The 23,058-nt window shown below is 42.8% G+C and overlaps 1 protein-coding gene and 1 long non-coding RNA gene across 2 annotated transcripts in view; one reads left to right on the top strand and one right to left on the bottom strand.

Annotated features, from left to right (window-relative positions):
• Positions 1 to 482: 482 nt before the first annotated feature.
• Positions 483 to 1,330, bottom strand: LOC110368062. The gene is made up of 2 exons (XR_002427893.2): positions 906 to 1,330; positions 483 to 802 (listed from the first exon to the last, which is right to left on the bottom strand). It is a non-coding gene; the product is annotated as an uncharacterized LOC110368062 (long non-coding RNA).
• The window catches only part of mgat1b (alpha-1,3-mannosyl-glycoprotein 2-beta-N-acetylglucosaminyltransferase b), a 29,128-nt gene continuing 6,777 nt past the window's right edge, over positions 708 to 23,058 (top strand). Inside the window, exons 1-3 of the mRNA XM_021315088.2 lie at positions 708 to 823; positions 4,587 to 5,766; positions 7,277 to 9,750. Of these exons, the coding sequence (XP_021170763.1) occupies positions 4,918 to 5,766; positions 7,277 to 7,978 (1,551 nt within the window). The 5' untranslated portion in view covers positions 708 to 823; positions 4,587 to 4,917 and the 3' untranslated portion in view covers positions 7,979 to 9,750. Of the gene's footprint in view, positions 824 to 4,586; positions 5,767 to 7,276 lie in introns of the transcript that reaches the window.

Consider the following 23,058-nt stretch of genomic DNA (forward strand, 5'->3'; position numbering starts at 1 on the left):
CTCTCTCTTCTCTCTCTCTTCTCTCTCATCTATCTCTCTCATCTCTTTCTCTCTTCTCCTCTCTCTCTCTTTCTCTCTTCTACTCCTCTCTCTCATCTCTCTCTCTCTTTCTTTCTCTCTTCTCTCTCTCTCTCTCTTTCTCTCTCCTTCTCTCTCTCTTCTCTCTCTCATTTCTCTCTTCTCTCTCTCTCTTTCTCTCTCTATCTCTCTCTCTCTTCTCTCTCTCTCCTCTCTCCCTCTCTCTCTCTTCTCTATCAGTCTCTTCTCTCTCTCTCTCTCTCTCTCCTCCTCTCTCTCTCGCTCTCTCGCTCTCTCTCTCTCTATCATTTCATTCGACACTGCTCGGCCAATTCGGCTTAGTCCAGTCATCAAGCCGGAAGTGTGGTTTACCTCAGTAAAGAATGAAAGCTGCTCTCACCATAGGTCAGCGGCAGACGCCAGTGAAACAGCAGAAGGATAAAAGAAAACACTCGGAAGCAGCACCAGACCACAAGAAGGCTTTATTTATTTATTTATTTTTAGTATAGCTTGTAGCATCGGGTGCTGTTAGCCTGGCTTTCGGTAACAGAGGAGCGCCACTAGCAGCCACGGTGCTGGGAGGAGAAGCTGGAACCCGGGGACATTAGTGGTGTGGAGCGGTGGAGGTGTAGACAAGCCGGAAGCTTCCGTGACACCGCACAGAATGCGGTGTGATTGGGAGGCAGGCTTTGGGAAGGGTCGGCTGGATTCATTGGTAGTTAGCTAAACAGCTAGCCTCTTGATGCTGCTGCTCGATGAGCCTCAGGTCGAGCACAAGCATCCACTGTGGAACAACATGGCAGAGGTAAGCAAGGGGACTGTTGCTGCATCCGGGTTTGGAATGGGAGGAAAAATGCGCCTTTGTTCGGCACTAGTTATCTGGCTACCTGCAGGTCAGCTGTGACACCTCCTGCTGTGGAAAACCCCCTCACTGCTGGCAGTGTTTGATGTTTGGCTCAACCAAGCGCTAGTTCCAGTCCGCCTTTCGAATCAGCATGTCATTCCTAGCCGAGGCTGACCCGGGAAGCCATGCATCGGCTCAGGAGTAAAGGTAGATAATGTCAGCGGGCGAACAGCGCTGATCACTGAGTCATGTGAGCTCCAGCAAGTCGCTCAGCTGCGGGGTCCAACCGCTCAGGTCCACGTTGCTGTCTAGCGGAGGGAGGAGCGGACCGAGGGCAACAGTCAGCTGGTACAGTTTGTGTAAGAGAAGCAGCGATCCTCCCCTGATCTGATTCTGCTTGTCTCATTCACACCAGGAGACGGCTTCTCCACGTTACGTATAATGGCTTTTATTTCGTCGCTCCCTGCGCTTAACTTTATTTTTATTTTTTATTAGGCGCGCGACTTCCTGCTCAGTTTACAGGCGTTGTTTCTTTTCGACCTCGAAGTGGTTGAAACAAGAGTTCTTATCGGTGGAAAACTGATTTCTGCAACCGACAGTGTGAGGTATGACACTTTGAGATGGGGCTATCTACAAAAGTTTAAACGACACACTGGTTTGATGTAAGACAAATCTGCTCTACGGCCTGACAGTATTTTATGTCTGGCTTTTTGTTTTTTTTTGTGTGCGTATGAAATTACTAAAATTACTTACTCTAGTGTTTTCCAGTTAAAAAGTGAAAAAAGGCAACTTTTTACAAGTGTGAAGTGATGCAAACATTGGTGTCTCTACTTCACGATGTGCTTTCTTGTTTTATAAAGAAAATGTCAGAAAAAGACTACATTTAAAAAAGACTAGTTACAACAGTTAGCAGATTATTTAAGTGAAGAATGTGGTGAGAAATGAATCATGTTCAGTCAATGATCAAACTCTGGGTCTTAGATGTGTGGCTGTGAAGAAGCGACAATGAGTTGGTTGAGCTTAGAGATCTGAGTTGGTCCAACCAGAGAAGCCGGGCACAGAGAGATGTCACTCTGATAATTCTAGTTGTAAAACGTCCCTTCATTCAAGATTATAGCCGACCTATATGTGTCAGCACTAATAGGTTTAAGTGGTTCTAATGCTGAGAAGCTTCTGTGGTAGAGGAACAGTATCTGTGCTGGGTTTGGTTATCGACCAAGTAGATACCAGTAGATATTATAGTAGTAATTCGTGACTGTGATGTTTACCAGTAGATATTATAGTAGTAGTTCGTGACTGTGATGTTTACCAGTAGATATTATAGTAGTAGTTTATGACTGTGGTGTTTACCAGTAGATATTATTGTAGTAGTTTGTGGCTGTGATGTTTACCAGTAGATATTATTGTAGTAGTTTATGACTGTGGAGTTTACCAGTAGATATTATTGTAGTAGTTTGTGACTGTGGTGTTTACCAGTAGATATTATAGTAGTAGTTTATGACTGTGGAGTTTACCAGTAGATATTATTGTAGTAGTTTGTGACTGTGGTGTTTACCAGTAGATATTATAGTAGTAGTTTATGACTGTGGAGTTTACCAGTAGATATTATTGTAGTAGTTTGTGACTGTGGTGTTTACCAGTAGATATTATAGTAGTATTTTATGACTGTGGTGAGGGGGAAGGAGCAGGTAGTGTAATTGTTGCAACTCTGTTTGTCAATGTACTCCAGAGGCTTACTGCTGTAACTGCTATAACGATAAATCAGTGATCTGCTAATCAGCCTTATTGATCAGTGTTAAAATCCTGCAGTTTCTCTTCTGCTTTATTGTGATAACAAACTTAGTTTGTGCATTTTGTTGCATGCTATATAACGTTATAAAACCTACTCTGCTGCAGCCTAATGTTTTATTTTAGCTCAAGGAGTTCCAGACCTAAATAAGGGGTAGGACTTGACTTAATGTTATCAGATTTACTGCTCAGTTTAACACCAGCTGTTCCCACGTTACTCATACCTGGACTAAATATGAGAAATCTGTACTTAGAAAGGTTTTTAGTGAGTTGCTTTACTTTGTATGGGGGGAATAAATAGGTTATGACTTCAAAGTTTTACACCCTAAGATTTCTAGTTTTAAAAAAAATTAACCTTGTTGACAATGCAACGTTAACAAAAGCATAATATGTGTTTCAGATTATAAACTCACTATGTCTAAACCTGCAAATGGAGATCTTGAGTTTTTAAACCTGGCTAATTTGCAACAAGTGAGTTGTTTGTTGAAACAACAAAAAGAATTGTAAAACTACTTGATAAAGGAAAATCTGTGGAAAATCCGTCTGTTTGGTTCCCATTAGCTTGGTCTTAAATAACAAAAAATAGGAACATTATAAAAGGGGACTTCTATGTAGACCAAGGGAGACATCATTGAATCATGGCAGAAAACGCAAATATTTGTAAGAAAAGAAATGGAATCCAGAGGATTGGTGAAAACAAGAGTCCCTGTGTCTGTGAATAAACTGTAAGGAAATAACATTAACACAGGAAGTATGGCTCCAGTGGGCTAAAGAGAAAGCAGTCATGGGATATTGATCATTGGATGAAAGAGCGATCCTATGAGGATAGACGTGTTAGAAAATGGATGGATGTTATAAAATAAAAGGGGGCTGTTGGTCAAGCCGCTAGTGTTGGCTTATGTTGCTCAGGAGGTTTATACCTTCACTGATGCACGTTCAAGAGCTCTACTGACCTTTCTATGTTGCTCTCAAACATCCTTGTCATACTGACCATTACACTCATAATTTCTAACCTAACTCTCACCAGATGGGTTTTGTTCCTCCAAGCTCGACGCACATGTGTGGAGCCGTGTGGAGCTCGGCAGATCTGCATCCAACTGGCGAGAGTCAGGTTCCATAATTTCAACATAATTTTGACAACTTTCAGTGTAACAGGGCGTTACACTGAAAGAATCCTGCAATGTATGATTGAGAATAAAAAAAGTTTAAAATTACTGACAGTGTAAGTAAATATAATAGTATGATATCCAGCTAAATGTTATACCATTTGTTCCAATGTAACTAACTCTGGAGGTGTGGCACCTCTGTCCCTCTGATAAATTGCAATATTCAAAGTATAATTTACACCTGCAGTATAAAGCTTCCTCCCACAGTCTAATACATGCCTGGTAATTCAATTAATTTGTATTTATATAGCGTCAATTCATAACAAATGTAATTTCAGGGCACTTTATAATGTCTGTTCAATCAAATCATACAGACAGATTGATTGAAATCTTTCCTATGTAAGGAACTCCAGCAGATTGCATAGAGTCTTGACGAGCAGCATTAACTCCTCCTGAAAGAGTGTAGAGCCACAGTGGACAGTCGTCTGCATTGTTGATGGCTTTGCAGCAATCCCTCATACTGAGCATGAATGAAGCCACAGTGGAGAGGAAAACTCCCCTTTAACAGGGAGGAGAACCTCCAGCAGAACCAGAACCGGGCTCAGTGTGAACGCTCATCTGCCTCCACTGACTGGGGGTTTGAGAAGACAAAGTAGAGACACAAAAAGCACAGAAGCTCACATTGACCCAGGAGTACTTTCTATGTTAGTGAGGGTAATGGTAGATGATTGTGTGGACATAAACTGTCTGTCTGGTATTGTATAAATGTGAAAGTTCATTTGAGCTTTATTTACTGTGCTGACCTTATCCTCTTCCTGTTCTGTTTTCAGGATGATGGGGAATAGATAACCTCTGTTTCCACGTTTCCTCAACCTGTGACCCCCGCCTTCCCGCTTTGGCGTCTGAAAGCTGAGTTGTTTTCTGCTCGTTGGCCAAGCTCTTTAGGATTTCATGGATTGCGGGAGTCCCACAGACACATCATGCAAGCTTGTTTTAAGTTGGCCAGAGACCCTGCTGTCCTGACAAAAAAAGAAATGAAAACCATGTGAGCAGAAATATTTTCACTCTATGTAATATTGAAACCTTGGGTTGTTGGACTTTCATTCTGTTGCCATCAGAATTTCCCTACCAACACCATCCCCTTTGTGTGGTCGTTAGGCCATGGTTCGCAAGAAAAGTTCTCTTATATTATGTGGCGCTTTCCTGTTCGTTGCATGGAATGCTTTGCTCCTGCTCTATCTTTGGGGTCGACCTCCCATTGGCCGTCTTGGAGATGGTGGAGGAGCAGAACCAGAGGGGAATGAGAAATGGGGCGCAAGCAGGGGTAAAATGGGTCAACTCAACCTGGCGGAAGAAATGATTCGGCTGGCCGAAGAGGTTGAAGTTCATCTTGATACCCAGAAAAAGCTACTGAAGCAGATAGAAAGTCACAGAGCAGTATGGGCTCGGCAGAAGGATGTTGGGAAAAGAGAAGCCAGTTCTAAGATAAAAGAAGTGAAAGAAGCAGCAGCCCAACAGCGGCTTCAGAAAACCCAGGGACCTCTCAGAAATGACGTGGATGTTGGCGACCAAAGTGATACAGAAAGACCTGTTCATGATGTAGCTCCAAGCTTAAATGTTGAACATGCTAATGAGAAAATTAGAACCACTAAAATGACAACTCCTGCTCCCAGCCCAGAATTCATCATTCCCATCCTGGTTATTGCTTGTGACAGAGTCACGGTGAAGCGGAGCCTCGACAGACTCATAATGTACCGCCCTTCTGCAGAACTATATCCAATCATTGTAAGCCAAGACTGTGGCCATGCCGAGACGGCTCGTGTTATTAGTTCATACGGAGAGCAAGTGACACATATAAAACAACCAGAACTGTCTGACATCAAAGTCAGACCTGAGCACAGAAAGTTCCAGGGTTACTACAAAATCGCCAGACATTATCGATGGGCACTCAACCAGGTGTTTCACACGTTCTCTCAGTCTACTGTGGTCATAGTGGAGGATGACTTGGAGGTAAGTGCTTTATCATATGTTGTTGTAATCTGACAATAGATGTAACTCATTTTGGTTGATTCAACACTGCAACATGCACAAAAATTCATACAAATTACTTGTGTATAACTTTAATGTTACTGACACAGAATTGAAGACCAAGCAGTCTGTATTTCCCATAGAAATACAGACTTTTTCGCGCATGTGCGCCGGACTGGTAGGCAAAAGGCGAACACAATGGCGGACGCAAACAGAGAAACTGACGAGTTCTCTACGTATTTTTCTTCTTTAGATAACGTATCACAAGATCGTTTTAAGAGTAAGTTGATGGTTGATGGTATCAGATTGCCAGATCCACACAGCAAAGCCTGAAGGGACGGAGTGAGTCTGTGAAATGCTGGCCAAGTGTTCCGTACCGCGACATACAGCTGCCTTATAAACACGCAGGCCAGTACAGACGAGAGAGCACGAAAGCCCCTGAAACCACTGGACGGCTACAATTATTTTATATCGGGAAAAAGGCTTCAGCAACGCCCGCGACGCCATGAGGGATTAAGTGGGTCAGAAAATGGATGGATGGATGTTCAGACATGTTTGTGTAACAGCAGAAAGCGGGGTCGGACACAGACCGCGCCTCAGCAGAGAGGAAGACCCGCCCAGTTGGTTAAAAAAAACATTGTTCACTACGGATTATTTTGGTGTTTTTGTCTTGTTAAAATGGGTGGGGGTGTCGGCGACGTTGCAGCGTAAACACAGACGTACTAACGCGCGTGAACAGGGGCGTAATGCAGCCGCTGTCTGGTGAACATTATTGCACACTGATAGCACGAAGAAAACTAAAATGATGCGGCGTGCTGCTGCTGCAGCGCATCGACTACGCTTCTCTCGGCCCCGTCTAGCGATCGCCACCTCACCTCCGCCGCTATTTAAGTAGAACAATGACTAGTGCAGAATTAAGTTGAATTTACCGGAGATGATGTGTAGACTGCAAATTCTGTAGTGGTATGATCCTGCATCCTTTTCATTGAAATTATCCATTTCCTTCTTCGTCCTTCGGTAAACGAAAGAAACGTACATCCGACGATTTGGAATGTCTTTCTGTGCAACCGGGAGAACAACAAGTCGTAGGCATTGTTTAGATTCCAAAAATAAACAAACTAAAAGTACGCTCTAAATCACCCATTTTGTCATGTAGTAGACGAGAACAGTACTGTTTTTGCCTACCAGCGGGACCCGGATGTAGCGCTGACGTCACGCGTGAACTGGTCTATGGGCCAAATAGTTTAAATGAAGGTAACATGCTAAAGGCTGAATGCACATAATGAATATAAATATTAGGTTAATGTTATAGTAAATATCATCATTGTAAGGGTTTAGAAATTATCACATTTTAACTGAAAGGTTTGAGAAGAACTAATTTGATTGCTTAGAATCTTCCAGGTTAAACAGCTGCCTTTTACTGCTTATATTTATCTGTTGGCACAGAATCCTTAACATGAGAAAGCTAATGTGCATCTCTTCTCCCATTAAGGTGGCACCAGACTTCTTTGAGTATTTCCGAGCCCTGTATCCTATTCTGCGCTCTGACCCCACCCTATGGTGTGTTTCTGCTTGGAACGATAATGGCAGAGATGCTTTGATTGACCCTTCCAAAGCTGAGCTCCTTTACAGAACAGACTTCTTTCCTGGCCTGGGCTGGATGCTGCTGAAGGAGTTGTGGGACGAACTGGAACCAAAATGGCCTTCAGCCTTCTGGGATGACTGGATGCGTCAGCCTGAGCAGCGCAAAAACCGCTCCTGTATAAGACCAGAAATCTCCCGGACTATTACCTTTGGCAGGAAAGGTGTCAGTTTAGGTCAATTCTTTGACCAATACCTTCGCTATATTAGGCTGAACACTGAGTTTGTGCCTTTCACCAAACAGGATTTGTCTTTTTTGCTGAAGGAGAAGTATGATGAAATCTTTATTCAAGAGGTTTATAGCGCCACATTGGTAAAGATTGAAGACCTTCAGCATGGGGGTCATTTAAAAGGACCTGGACCGTACAGGGTGCAGTACTCCAGCAGAGATAGTTTTAAAGTCTTTGCTCGAAATTTGGGGGTAATGGATGACCTGAAATCTGGAGTTCCTCGCACAGGTTATAGGGGTGTAGTCAGCTTCCTGCACCGTGGCCGAAGGGTCTTTTTAGCCCCACCAGAGGGCTGGACGCAGTATGACATCAGCTGGAGCTGAGAGTTGTCCAGAGTGTACAGTAAATGGTGTTAAAGACCACGGCCCTCTCAGACCAAAGAATATTTGAAACATTAAGGGTAATGCAACACAGATGAGATGCCTCATCAATGGAAAAGTAAGGTTGCTCATTCTTTATCAACAAGGACCACCATACAGACCTCACAAAGAGTTCAAACTTTTAGGGTGAAACCTAAAAATACAGCTTCAAAACACTGGTGATGTGCCTTGCTTTCCGGACCCTGTTTCTTCTGTTTAGTTCCAAATGAGAACTTTAACAGAACATGTGGATAATTGCAGCAGTTGTAGGTGGAGCGAGGGAGTCGGTGAAAACAACTCTTGAAATGACAATAGACATGATTTAAAGTCAAAGGTAAACATTAAGGAAAAGGAAGTGGAGTGTGAAAATACCAATGAATATTGATCCAAAACAGATTCTGTTACATTGGGAGACTAGGACACTAAACATAACTGTAATAAGTTTGATCCAAAATGAAATTTAGGAGCTTTCACAAGGTTTGGGTATTAAACTGATTCAGCGTTGAGGAAAGCAATGTTTTCATTTGAAGTCTGTTAGTTTACACTAATGATACTGAGACATACAGGGAGACGCTAAAGAAGCAGTAATATGTCTATTTCTAGCAGCAGTAACATAAGACTAAAACTAAAAAGGAGTCTACTCTCCTGGAGTTCTACAGCTGTCGGACTCGGTACTTAAAAATGTGACTTAAAAACAGAGGTGTATGTATAAAACCTGATATATAGACGTTTCTGACCAAAACTGTCTTCATTTGCTCAGATTTCTCTTTGTACAAGTGGGGGAGAGATGTCAGAGTTCCAGTAGGGAAACAGCAGGATTATAGCGAGTATCTAATCCTAAATCAGGCCTACACATCCATTACATAGCCGGTGATGGTCTAGAGCTGAGGACCCATTCTGGAAATGGTCATCTCCATTTGTACAGGAGACCGCTAGTAACGCATTCATTAAAATCAGGTATGTTCAAGCAAGAAAGGATCTAAAAGCCACAGGACCCTGGCTATTAAGGTGTGGAACTGTTAGCCACTATACTGACCAGAGTTCCCCAGCAATAGTTCTCAGCACAAACCACCTTATATTTTTTTAGATGTTTCCCTGCTAAGGTTAATCCATTCTTTGATACTTTGTGTTGGAACAGGGAAGCTTTTAAAACATGTGGAGGTCTGCACCTTAAGGACTAATGCTGAGAAACACTGGACTAGGGCAGGTTGTTGCAATGAAAATGAATGGAGAATTTTCTCAAATATATTTAACTCAACCAGTAGCAAAGCAAAGGGTGTTCTGGGTGCAGCAATTAAGCAGTTCAGGCCAGCAGGATGGTTCAATAGAAATGCTTTGCTGAAAGGAACTGCCAAATTAGGTCAGCTTTGTATAACTGAATGAATAAATGAAACCAGGTGCTCATATGAAGTTAAGATTGGAAAGTTTTTTTGGTGGATGTTTGGTGTCCTGAAGTAGATTTTCTTTTAGCCTGATTGCACAACTGCAAATGAGACTGAACCAAGCTGGAGCAGGTTGTCCTGTAACTACAGCCTTCGAACTCATGTTTGGCTGTTTTAGGTCTCATGTGAGTCAAACAAATGTTATGTTTGTTCTGCAGCAAGACTGGAGATTTTATTATCACTGTACTGTAATTAGCTTTGGGTTGTTAGTCTCATTTCTGTACGGTGATGTGAAAAACACTGCCTGAATTGTTTATAACTTTATTACAGAATAAATAAAATCCACTATTTTGATATTTGTTTCCTTAGTAAAGAACTCCCCTGTAATTGACTATGCTGACCTCCCCTTTTTCATCATTCCTGTGTTGTTATAGTGAAAACAGATCATTCCACATGAATCCAGAGGAGGTGAAACTGCACCGGGTCATCTTCTACTGTTTCTGTCGACATGCTTAATGCTGTCTGAGAAAAAACTGTTTGGTAGGATTCACGGTCATTTGAATTGATACAATTAGATTTTTCTCATTAACAAGTTACACTGTGTACAATTTAATGCAGTGGTTTTACTGGCTCACGGACTGACTCACGTTAAACCTGACCTCTGTCTTGGGTTACTATAGAAAGCAACCATACACCATAAGAAAAAGAAGTTCAGTGAATTTTTACAAGTTTCAATAGATTTATCCTACATTCCCACATAGACCCTATTTCTCAAGAATACATGTGATACGTCTAAAGTTGAACAGTTAAGAACTGCTTGTTCCTGCCGGCTAAGCTGAGATCAGCAGTTCTGTTTCCTCAGTGGTCATATTTGTTTCCTGGTCTACATCCTGTTTCATAAACATATTCAGGAAAACCAACTGAAAAGGTGCTATATCTGCCTGTTTCAGGTCACGTGGCCCTGACCGCTGATTTAGCAAATCATTTAGACAAAGATAGTGAGGATCAGTCTGTTGTGCAAACTGTACAGTCAAGCACAAGAAAAGAAAAAAACAAGCCCCTACCATTCTACCCCCCAAAAAAAGACAATCTCGTCTGTTTAGTGCAGTGGCCGGGAAGTGCAAAGACTTAGACTTCAGAAAACAATTTAACAACGCACAAAACACTTTCAAAAGTTCTGAAACAAATTTACATTTCAGAACACAAATTTACAAATGACAAAGTCAACCGGAAAGGGAGGAACTGTCATCTTTGACGCTAACCTGGAAGTGATAATGGTAGCGTTCATGAATTGATCAACATGCAGTTCCCCACGTAGACACCATTTAGGTAGCAACTAGCGTATGTCTATGGTTGACCTTGCGTCTGCGTTCCGCTCAAGCGGCAAATACTGCAACTTTCACGGGAGGCAAAATGACCAACTGAGCGGGCAAGTTTTTCGAACTCTATAAAGTTCCTCAAAATAAATTATGGAAAAGACAGCTAGACCCAGTAAGGATGCTTCATTCGAATCTATAATGGATGCTATAATTCTACTGAACACCCGCTTTAACAAACAAGAAAAGGGTTTGGAAGATATCAAATCTCAAATCAGAGAGAACAGCACCATGATCTGCATCCTAGCTCAACACGGCTGAGATGAAAGAATGTAAGGATAAAGTGACTGTTCTGGAATCCAAAGCTGCAGTGCTGGAAAAAGAATATTGTGAGCTGAAACACAAAGTTGTGTATCAGGAGGCCTTCAGTTGGTGCTGGAACCTGAGAAGAAAAGGAATGAAGGAAAAGATGAATGAAAGCTTGCGTGAGGATGTTATTGGGCTTCTGAAAAAAGTGGCACCACAACTGGGTGATGTCCATAGGTCATCATATGGTTCGTAAAAAGGCATTACATAAATGTTATCTGAAGTCTCACCAAAGAGTCAGAGGTTTTCAAGTAAGCAGGGGTTTTCTTCACGGAAGATTTGTCAGATGCAATTACAGAAGAAAGGGCGGTGTTGTGGCCAAAGATCGAGGAAGCAAGGAAGAAGACATTTTTTTGTGATCCTGATGGATACATAGATGGTAAACAGATGTAGTCACCAAAATCAATACATGTTCATCCAAAAAAGAAAAGTAAATCTTAAGTTATCGAACTGTTATAAAAGTTCATAGGTTAAAGGGTACGTTCAGATTTCATGCATTTTATAAACTCCACTGTTACCGAGTTTGAGGTATTTTTCTATCCTTTTTTTCTATTTTGTTTTTGCATATTATTAATATTTATGTTTATTCTAAGGTCTGAGCTATCTTTTATTTCTCTGAATACAAGAGGTCTTAAAGACAATGTAAAATGCAAGACAATATTCCTTTTGTGCAAAGGTTTTACAGCTCAAACTGTTTTCCTACAAGAAACACATTCCTGCAAAGAAGATGAAACTTTCGGGAGAAAAGCACGTTCATTTTTCACATGGAACAAATTGATCTGGAGGTGTGGTTATTTGTTTTCAAAGGTTTCCTGGAGAAGTTATTAATTATAAAACTGACAAAGATGGACACTGGGTTATACTTCTTGTAAAGTTGGAGGGCTCAATAATTACCTTGGGTAATATTTACAGGTTCAGTAATGTCAGTCAAAACAAATGTATGTTACTGGAAATAACATGTAAAAGTACCTATAATATAGGGTTTACATTATTAAGTAGGGACTTTAATTTGTCACCTAATGATTGGTTAGATAGATATCCGCCACGTTACATGGACCATCACCATATACATTAGTAAAGGAATTTACTGAGGCTGTTTATCTCACAGATATCTGGCGACAAAACATCCTAATGAATGATAAAAGGAACCTGTTTTAAACCTAAAGGAGGAGCTAGATTTAGGATTGACTATTGGTTACCTCCAATAGAGTTGAAATAGGTGGTGCACCTTTAACTGATCATTGCGTTACAGAATTAACTCTGAAGCCAAAGGGTAATTTCAACAACAAAAGTTATTGGAAATTTGATTCTGATTTGTTATTGGTGGACTAATTGATCAATGAAGTAAGATTAATACCAAAGGAAATTGAAAATGATACTGACCTAAACTCGTATTGTTAAAAAAAAGGGAATATTTTAAATTTAAGGTTAGCTGTAAACATAGAAAAAGAACTTGCCATAGCATAAAAATTTAACAGGTTACGCATGAAAGATGATTTAACAGAGGAAAAAAGGTGCCTTTTTTTAAACTTACAGTTCACTGTTAATAAATTAATTACACAAAGGCCACAGGGAGCTTATGTAAGATGAGATCCCTCTTACTTTTATCACTTAGAAAAAAGAAGACGGAAAATAAATTGGACACACTAATAATTAATAACAAACAAACAAATTTAATTTCTGAAGAGACCTACAAATTTTATTCAAACCTATACTCATCCAATAATAATTCTGATATAGCTTTAATTTAGTGTGTGATACCTCTTAAATTATTGATAAAAACTGAAGTTCTTCAGTGTGTACAACATGGATCTCTGGAAGACCACAAAGGATTCTACAAAACATCTAGGGCTACCCTTCCTCATATAACCTTGATATTTTGTCATTTGCTTCAAAAGAATATTCTTTGGAGTAGATTTTACAAAGTCATTTATCATATAAACTATCAGTTCTTTTTTGTCATAGAAAAGGGCAAATTTAGAAATATTTTTAATAAAGCCCCACTTGTCTCAAAAGTGAAGTAAATTCATTTCGAAATTCTCTCTGGTCCAGCATATATTTGCTGTTCCTTCTGTGATATAGTCACTGCATCCACAAAACACTTGTATAAATGTTTATCCATCTATTATCTGTACCCGCTTGTCCATGCAGGGTCACGGGCTGCTGGTATTTCCAGCAGTCATTATTCGAAAGGCAGAGTGCACCCTGAACAAATCAGCTGTCCATCATAGGTTAAACAGCCATGCAAGCACAAACTGATTAACCCAAGAACATTTTGCAGAGACCAGTTAACCTAACTGTTTTTGGACTGTGGGAGGAAGCCAGAGGACCCAAAGAGAACCTTCGTGCGGAGGGAGAACATGCAAACTCCATGCAGAAAGAATTGAAGAATTAGCAGCTGGTCTCTTTCTGATACTGAGAAAGTTCTTCAATTATGCATTATGTAATTCTGCTTTAACTTTCTGTTCTCTCTCTTTTTTCTTCATAGTAGGTACACCTGGTCTGGCATTCTGTTAGCTGTGTGTTATGGGAGTTTTGGGTGGAATTCTAAACAATAGTAACTGAGTTCCCATCTTTACTAAATGAGGAGACGGTGGTGATACAGTTCCAGCACTTTTATTGAGAAACAGAGCAGAGATTCACATAGTTGGTAAGTAATCGCACCCCACGGTTCCGCTGCAGTCTGCGTCTGCCCTGTCTCTGCCTGCCTCGCTTTTCGGGCTTCCCCTAATACTGCACAGTGGCCTTGGTTTGAGACATAACAAAGACAGTCTATCGTAGACAATAATCATTCTACGCAGCATTCAGCCTTGCACTCGGCAAACAGTGGATCTTATACACAGCCATCAGATCTCCAGGCCTCCTCTGTCCGAGTGGTGTGAGGCCATAGTGACTTCAGAATAATAATTCTTATAACATTCCTCTCTTTTTTTTCTTTTTTTTTTTGATGATGGCGTTGTCAGCATCAATACAAAACAAGATGACCCATCACTTGAAAATGTGAACAAAGCACAGAGGAACCATTTCTGTAAACTCGTAAAGTGGGACCCAAAGGGTTCCCGTGTTGGAACCGGGCAGTGCTGGAACTTTTAGTACAGGTCAACATGAATGCTTCATAGAGTTTTAACACACAAGATCAAAGATTTAGCTTTTGTCTACAATTTAGGGTTCATCCACTTAAGTAAGGCCTGTTTTAGGTACCTATGCGCACATTATTTTAAAATTACATTAGACTATGGTAAGCTAAACCTGTTCAGTAACCAAGGTCGAATCCGTCTATTCTCACCCACCCTGAATACCCTCCTACTCCTTTCTCCACTCACCCGTTCGATGGACAATAATCCACCACTCCAAACTTACAACACCAGGAGCAAAGGCAGGAGAGGTTCAGTGCGGGCAGGGGAACACCAGAAAAAGCTACCCCCCCCCCCCCCAGGGGGTAGTAAAAACTGGCAAGGCCCCCCTCCCAGGGAGATCAGCTCTCGGCCAATCTGAGCCTGAAAACCCTGTATTGAATCTAAGTGTTAACATTACCAGCTAATATTAAAGGATCTTTAGAGCCAATCCGGTCCTGGTTCTTCCTATATCAAATCAAAAAGGTGCATAAACCATAGATCCTCGTGTGTCTGAAGCAAACAGTTTCCATTTTTTACCATAAAACCATATTGATCAACATGATGTAACATTAAAGTGTAGATCTCATAACACAGAAAATCAAACATGTGAGTCAGTGGAACAGAGCAGTTAAACAAACAGCAACACAATATGAGAAGAGTCCTAAACGTCAAGAACGCAAAGTTAAGAAAGCCTTCAGGCCTTTCAGGGCACAAGGCAGAAAATAATCTAATCGCGCTTAGGGTCTCTTCAGGCAACTTCTCCCGTTGAAGAATAAGGAATCAGAGTTCTCTGGCTTCTTCATCCCCTGTCCTCTTCTTGGTTCCTCCTCGCAGGCTGGATGATTGAGCTGGATGGTAATAAATGTTCAGTTCTTAATTAGGCAATTAACCTTTTATTTTGCATTTCTCTCTAATAAAACACTTTGTGAAGATGGTCTGCAGACACGAGTCCTTGTTTCCACTGGGGAACAGAAACAAGGTGTAATTAGTGTTCTTATCAAAACCCCCGTTCATGTGTCATTTATTAAAAAACATCCTCCAAGCACTTTCACATTCAAGATATTTCTGTCCACAATTATTTAGCTCCCAGTGCTCTGCAATTTAATTATTAGTTAAAAGAGTAATCTTTAAGTTCAAATGTATCTGCAGTAAATTCATAATAATTCTTAACAGAATGCTTTCAATGCGTATCTTAACTGTTGTTGTCTGACAGTTGAAGTTCCCTGCAACATAATTTCATCAACATATTCGTTTCATGTCATTTCCCATTTTATTTTGAAAACCCAACTGTGAAAAAGAAAGCCTTTCCATGTGAAAGCCTTTTCCCTGTTTCTCTCTCTTTTTTTAAAAGAAAGAAAGTGAGGTGCTGTTCTGCACAGAGAAGACAAAATATTTATACCATGCTGTTACTGTTCAAGGACGCCAAGGTTCTACAAAACAAAACAAAGCAGAGAGCAGGAGAGAACAGGAGTTTTTGAAAATGTTCTAACATTGTTGAACAACCAAAGCTACTTAAGCAAATCAGAATTAGTTCCCAATTTAATCCTGAAATAAAGTAAACCACACATGTGATTATTTGCCATTATTTAACTGAGGATTAAGGACTTTGATTAAGAAGTTCTTGGATGAATTTGTCTCTGCGTTCCTATTTGTCTAAGCCTCGGTAATCTGATCTATGTTTTCTGAGTGCCTGGTCAGGAAAGGTTAAGGTTCTCCGAAGATTTCTGTTTTCAGCAACCCTGAAAACCCAGAACCCTTTACAGTCAGTGTTATGTGTCAGGTGACCTGTGGGACCACCTCGTCGTCTCTCTGGTTCCACCAGCTGTGTCAAGTTCACAACAGCTCGTCCCTGGGTGCCACGCCCCAGGGGTCTCCACACCCCCCTGTGTGGAACGTCTCTCATTGTAAGGATCTCATCTTACGTGCCGTTCAAGATGTTCTTTACACAACAGGAGTTCCAATGTGGGATGTCTTTGCTGCTTTGATGTTCCTCAGAGAAAACCTTCATTCACTGATATCACCTTCAAGCTGTTACCCTTTTATCATCACAGCCCCCAGCAATCCTGACCAGATCCCCCCCCCCCCCCCCCCCCCCCCCCCCATGGCACTGTGGCACTGTTTCTGCATTCTCTCGCATCTGAGAATGTGTAAAATGAGACTAAATCTCCATGTTAGTACATTCCTATCATATTGACCAGGTTTCTTTGCAAAGAAAAAAAAGCAGAAAGATAGAACTGTTAATAGCAGAAAGCAACAAACATCTTTAAGACACCACCTTTCCCGCTGGAAGATCTCCTGGCATAACTTGGTTAAAACTAAGTATAATTTAGTGTCCAAATCTGATTATTACTCCTTACCGCACTGCTAGCACTGTCTTTTCAGAGTCTTCTATTAGCAGAAAGGTGGCGTCTCCTTTAATCTGAAAGCAATAACTCAGAGAAAAACAGGAGTGTTAATAGCATGCAGTTAAAACCCTGGTCCCCTTAGTGTCCCTTTAACGTGATGTTGTTCTGTTTTTTCCTGCTGATCCTGGGAAATTAGATCTATTCTTCACCTTTCCTTTGAAACTCTGTTCAAAACGCCTCCAAAAGAAAGAAAACAAAAAAATAACCAAAAAACTAAAACAAAATTGTCTCCCAAGAACACAATTATGTCTTTTCCAATATGTCATACATTATTAACTTATTACAACTTTTGATTTCTTTCTGGTCCTTTGACCATGTGTAATTGCTGTTAGCAATACTTTTATTTATATATACACCTTTTCAATCTTAATTGGTCAAGTGTGAAAACTTTAAAGCAATGATTTTTCCCTTTTAGTTTTTTGAACTTCTAGTGTTTCTCTGTAAATGATAAGAGTTTTCCCCGTAATTCAGCACATTAAGAAGACTACCCAAAACAAACCCAGATTAGAATTAGAATTTAACCCTTCAGAAGCTGGCTTTATTTTATTTTTTCCCTCTGACATAGTTTTTGTGCCCCAGGCCAGAACACACAGACCCAGCCTTGCCATAACATTCAGATGTTTAAATCATGGTCAGATTTGTTTATCATATCTATTGTCTGTCAGGATGCAGCTTATTGGCTGCATGCTGAGCCTCTCTCTCTCTCTCTTGTTCCTGCGCAGCCTGATCGGTTTCACCTGGCAGGCTGCAATTAACCCGCAACTGCTTCCACCTGTTTCCACCGCTTTATAAGACTCACCTCTTTCTGTTCCCGTCGCCGGTCCATAGCGTTCACTCCCGCTCAGTCCCTGCCAGTATTCTTGTCAGCTCCGTTTTGTTACCGTCAGCCTGAAGACTCCTTTCTACCTGGTTTTTGTTACAGTCAGCCCATAGACTTTTCGTCAGTTTGTTTTCTCCAGTGCACGGCTCTGATGTTCAGCTCTCCAGTGCTCGGCTCAGATGTTCTGCTCTCCAGTGCTCGGCTCAGATGTTCTGCTCTCCAGTGCTCGGCTCAGATGTTCTGCTCTCCAGTGCTCGGCTCAGATGTTCTGCTCTCCAGCACTCGGCTCAGATGTTCTGCTCTCCAGCACTCGGCTCAGATGTTCTGCTCTCCAGTGTTCGGCTCCAGAGTTCCTCCCGGTCAGTCTCTCCACACGCCTCCTGCCGGCCAGCTTCTACACCCTTCACCTCCGTCCGTTGAAAGACTCTGGTCTCATCATCCATCTTCCACACTATTCAATAAAACTCACTCATAAGAACTGACTCTGTGTGTGCGTGCTGTGTCCGGGTTCATCCCAGAAAAATATCCTAACATTATGGACCGGCCAAGGGATGAACCCGAGCACGCACAGAGCCTGGTGTAGAAGCTGGTAGGATCTGCCTCGCCTCCGGTTCATCTCGCCGGGGTCGCCGTGTGGCGACACCCCGCCTCCGGTTCATCTTGCCTGGGTCGCCGTGCGGCGACGCCTTGCCTCTGTTTTTGTCTTGCCATGGTCGCTGGATTGCGACGTCACGCTTCCGGTTTGTCTGCCGGGGTCGCATCCGCGACGCCCCGCTTCTGACTCTGTCTCCTGGATCGCCTTTCGCAAGTTCCGCCTCCTACGCTGTGCAGCCATTAAAGACGGCGCTCCTCGTCGTCGCTGCCCAGCGTTGACTTTTGCCGCTGCCCAGCATGCAGAGACTTTGCTGACCAGCACCTCCTGGTTTCTGTTTCGTTTTAAGTTATTTTTGGGTCCTGGTTTTTGAGTTATTTTTTAATTACTTAACGTTCCTTAGATTTCTTAAAGTTATTCAGGTTTGGTTTTGTTGTGTTCTAGTTCTGCTTTAGTTTCTAGTCTTTTTGTATATTTTTTATTGTTTTAGAAGAATTAGTTCCACCTTCTGTTCTTTTGTTTTGGCTCAACCTTAGTTTTTGGTTTAATTAGGATTTTTTGGGATTTATGTTGCTTTGAGTATTGTGTTTTAGTTTGTTGTTTTTGTCCGGGTTTTTGTGTCCCAGGTTAGTCTAGTCAATCGGGTTTTTCTTTAGCATTCTAGTTTTTTTTTGTTTTTGTTTTTTTTTAAGTCAGCTAGTTCGGGTTTTTGTTCTCCGTCTTCTTGTTTTAGCCATAGCCCTGATTTAGTGTTCTAGGTTCGCCTTTAGTCTTCTGAGTTTAGTTTTTTAGTTCCAGTTTTTTTTACCTTAGACTCCCTGTTCTGTTCCGTTTCATAGTTTTGCTTTAGCGTTTGGTTCCTTTCCTAGTTGTCAGTCTTGTTTTCATTTGTTTGTAGATCCGGTTTTAGCCCTGTAGCTTCGTCAGCCCTGTAGTCCCTGTCTAGCCCCCGTAATTCCAGTCTAGCCCCTGTAGTTTCTGTCCTAGCCCTGTAGTTTTAGTCTTGTTCTGTATTTGTTTTTTCTTTATTAAGTTTTGTTTGTCTTTATTTTTTCCCCCCTTAGTATTTATGTGTCTGGGTTCCTGCGTTGTATGGGTTCCTGCGTTGGATGGAGTCCAGCGCTCTCTAAGGTCCCTGCGCTCTCTAAGGTCCCTGCGCTTTCTAGGTCCCTACACCCTTCTGTTTTCTTTGTTTGTTTTTGCTCTGTTTAGGTTAGTTTAGTTCCCTTCAGTAGTTGTTTTGTTCTGTCTTGCCCTAGTGTCTCTGTTCTGTTCCCCTAGCCCTCTTGTTCTTGTTGTTCCCCTGTTTAGGCACATGCAGGTCGCCGCCAGAACCCTCCGGCGCTCCCATGTCGCCGGCTGAGCCCTCTAGTGCGCCAGACTGTCGCTGCCCTGCGCATGCAGGTCGCCGCCAGAGCCCTCCGGCGCTCCCATGTCGCCGGCTGAGCCCTCTGGTGCGCCAGCCTGTCGCTACCCAGTGCACGCAGGTCGCCGCCAGAGCCCTCCGGTGCTTAAGTTGCTGTCTGTGCCCTCTGGCGCGCCTGGCCTGTTGCTGCCTAGCTCACCCTCTTGTTCTTGTTATTCCCTTGTTTAGGCGCCGCCAGAGCCCTCCGGCGCTCCTATGTCGCCGGCTGAGCCCTCTGGTGCGCCAACCTGTCGATGCCCAGCGCACGCAGGTCGCCGCCAGAGCCCTCCGGTGCTTAAGTCGCTGTCTGTGCCCTCTGGCGCCACTGGCCTCTTGCTGCTTAGCTTACCCTCTAGTTCCTGGTGTTTACGTTTATCTTGATTCCCCGGCGTGTTTAGACGCCTTTTGTTCTTGGTTCCCCGGCGTGTTAGGACGCCCTCTGATTCTCGTTCCCCCGGCGTGTTAGGACGCCCTCTGATTCTCGGTTCCCCGGCGTGTTAGGACGCCCTCTGATTCTCGGTTCCCCGGCGTGTTAGGACGCCCTCTGATTCGTGGTTCCCCGGCGTGTTAGGACGCTCTCTTTTCTCGGTTCCCCGGCGTGTTAGTACGCTCTCCGCTCTTGTTCCCTGGTGTTTTAGATATTCCTGTTTCCCTTGTGCCCCGGCGTTCCCTTTGCACCCCGGCGTTTTTCCTCGCGTCCCGGTGTTCTCTTTCCTCGCGCCCCGGTGTTCTCCCCACGCCTCGGCGTTCTTTTCCCCAAGCCCCGGTGTTTCCCGCACGCCCCGGCGGTAGTCCCTCTGGCGTTGTCGTACGCCTGTTCTTCCCTCTGGCGTTGTCGTACGCCCGTTCTTTCCCTTTGGCGTTAAGTACGCCCGTTCCTTCCCTTTGGCGTTAAGTACGCCCGTTCCTTCCCTTTGGCGTTAAGTTCGCCCGTTCCTTCCCTTTGGCGTTAAGTACGCCCGTTCCTTCCCTTTGGCGTTAAGTACGCCCGTTCCTTCCCTTTGGCGTTTCCATACGCCCGTTCCTTCCCTTTGGCGTTAGGTACGCCCATTCCTTCCCTTTGGCGTTAGGTACGCCCGTTCTTTCCCTTTGGCGTTATCGTGCGCTCGTTCCTTCCCTTTGGCGCTGTTGTGCGCCCGTCCCTTCCCTTTGGCGTTTCCATACGCCCGTTTCCTTCCCTTTGGCGCTGTGTTGCGCCCGTTCTTTCCCCCGGCACTGTCAAGCGCTCGTGCCTTTCCCTGATGTTCCGCACCCTGGTTGAGCTCTGGCACTTCAGTGTTCTCGAGCTCCTTGGTTCCCCAGTGTTCTTTAGTTCTTTGGCTCCCCGTGTTCTCTGGTCCCTTTGGCTCCCCGTGTTCTCTGGTCCCTTTGGTTCCCCGTGTTCTCTGGTCCCTTTGGTTCCCCGTGTTCTCTGGTCCCTTTGGTTCCCCGTGTTCTCTGGTTCCTTTGGTTCCCCGTGTTCTATGGCCCCTTTTGGTTCCTCTTGTTTGCTGGCTCTTTGGTCCCTCAGTGTTCGGTGTCGACTCTTGTGGGCCCCCTCCACCCGCCTGGCGTGGGGATTCTGGGCCGTCCGGTGTCCGGCCTTGGGGGGGGGGGGGGGTACTGTCAGGATGCAGCTTATTGGCTGCATGCTGAGCCTCTCTCTCTCTCTCTTGTTCCTGCGCAGCCTGATCGGTTTCACCTGGCAGGCTGCAATTAACCCGCAACTGCTTCCACCTGTTTCCACCGCTTTATAAGACTCACCTCTTTCTGTTCCCGTCGCCGGTCCATAGCGTTCACTCCCGCTCTGTTCTCTGCCAGTATTCTTGTCAGCGCCATTTTGTTACCGTCAGCCTGAAGACTCCTTTCTACCTGGTTTTTGTTACAGTCAGCCCATAGACTTTTCGTCAGTTTGTTTTCTCCACTGCACGGCTCTGATGTTCAGCTCTCCACTGCACGGCTCAGATGTTCTGCTCTCCAGTGCTCGGCTCAGATGTTCTGCTCTCCAGTGCTCGGCTCAGATGTTCTGCTCTCCAGCACTCGGCTCAGATGTTCTGCTCTCCAGTGTTCGGCTCCAGAGTTCCTCCTGGTCAGTCTCTCCACACTCCTCCTGCCGGCCAGCTTCTACACCCTACACCTCCGTCTGTTGAAAGACTCTGGTCTCATCATCCATCTTCCACACCATTCAATAAAATTCACTCATAAGAACTGACTCTGTGTGTGCGTGCTGTGTCCGGGTTCATCCCAGAAAAATATCATAACATTGTCCTTCTCAGGTTATACTGTCCCTCTGAGGTTCACCTCAGTTCAGCATAACTGTATAACATCAGATGATTTTGTAACTGATGACGCGTGTAACGTGGCCTTCTGATAATTTGACGCTTTTCAAAATTTCTCATTAGTTGCATTCAAATCCCAAGTAAAAAATAAATAAAATAAATGAATAGAAAACCCTTAGAAAAGCATCCATATTTAGTTCCATACAGTTTGTTCAAAGCACAGTTTTTTCTCATCTATTTATATAAAAAATCTTGTAAACTTCTTTCAACTGGACTGGTTTGTGATGAATCATTGAATATTACAAGCAATGAGATCTCAGTAATTTTAAATTACTCTTGGGCTAAAAAAAAAACAAGTTATAGGATCTAATTTCATACAGTAAACTCAAGAAGCTTTATGTAAAGCTTATTACCAGTTCCAATTTTCTAACAAAGCTGAAATATTTTTGTTCAAGACATGTTAATCTCACCGTGTATCAATTTAATTTGGTCCGGATATTTAATGTGAAAAAACCAAACGTTATTATTGAAGTACCTCTTTTCCTTTACCTTTTTGTTAATATAGTCCATGTTTAAAATGTCATTTGAATTACGGAGCTCCAGTTCTCCCAAAACAAATGAACATTCTGAATCCATGAACATTACTTTTACCCGAATTAATTCACACTGATGAACGTTTAGTTACATACGATACATACATACGTACAGTAACATACATACAGATACATAGAAACGATGACAATCAGACAAACAAACACGTGCAGGCCTGCTTTTTCACTATCTTTAACAGTTCTGTGTTTTCAATAATTTTTAAACATCTATGGCAACGCCGAAAGATGTTTTCAACACGTTAGGTTCCCGCTTAGTTTAAAAGGTGGAGAGCGTGCGCTGGTTACGACCCAAGAATGTTTCGTCCACACGCGGTTTTACGCTTCAGTCCCGCAAGGACACAACTCTTTGTCTCGCAGACACTTGGACACTTATCCATTTTTGAAAGTTAAACGTCGCTATTAGCAGTTCAGACCAATTTTATCCACAACGGAAGTGCCTAATCGGTCCCCACGTAAAAGCTTCCTCGGTGCAACGCCTTTTTAGTTCCGTTTTCCTGTTTTTATTAATTTTATTCGATTTTCGCTTTTCTTTTTTTCCTCTTAATTTTATTTTTATTATTTAGTAGCAGTACTGCAATAAAATAAAATAATAGTAATAATAATAATAACCCCTATGTGAGAAATCTGCATGTTTAATCAAATCATATCAAATAATTTATGCATGTCATGCTTCTGGGCCCCTACTTTTCAGCATGAAATCAAACGTCTCACCCTGGGGCTAGGCTGGACCCTGAGAAATCTGCCCTTTACCCATTACACGGACTCTTCTGCAT

This window comes from Fundulus heteroclitus, chromosome 13 (genome assembly GCF_011125445.2).
Source record: "Fundulus heteroclitus isolate FHET01 chromosome 13, MU-UCD_Fhet_4.1, whole genome shotgun sequence".
NCBI lineage: Eukaryota > Metazoa > Chordata > Actinopteri > Cyprinodontiformes > Fundulidae > Fundulus > Fundulus heteroclitus.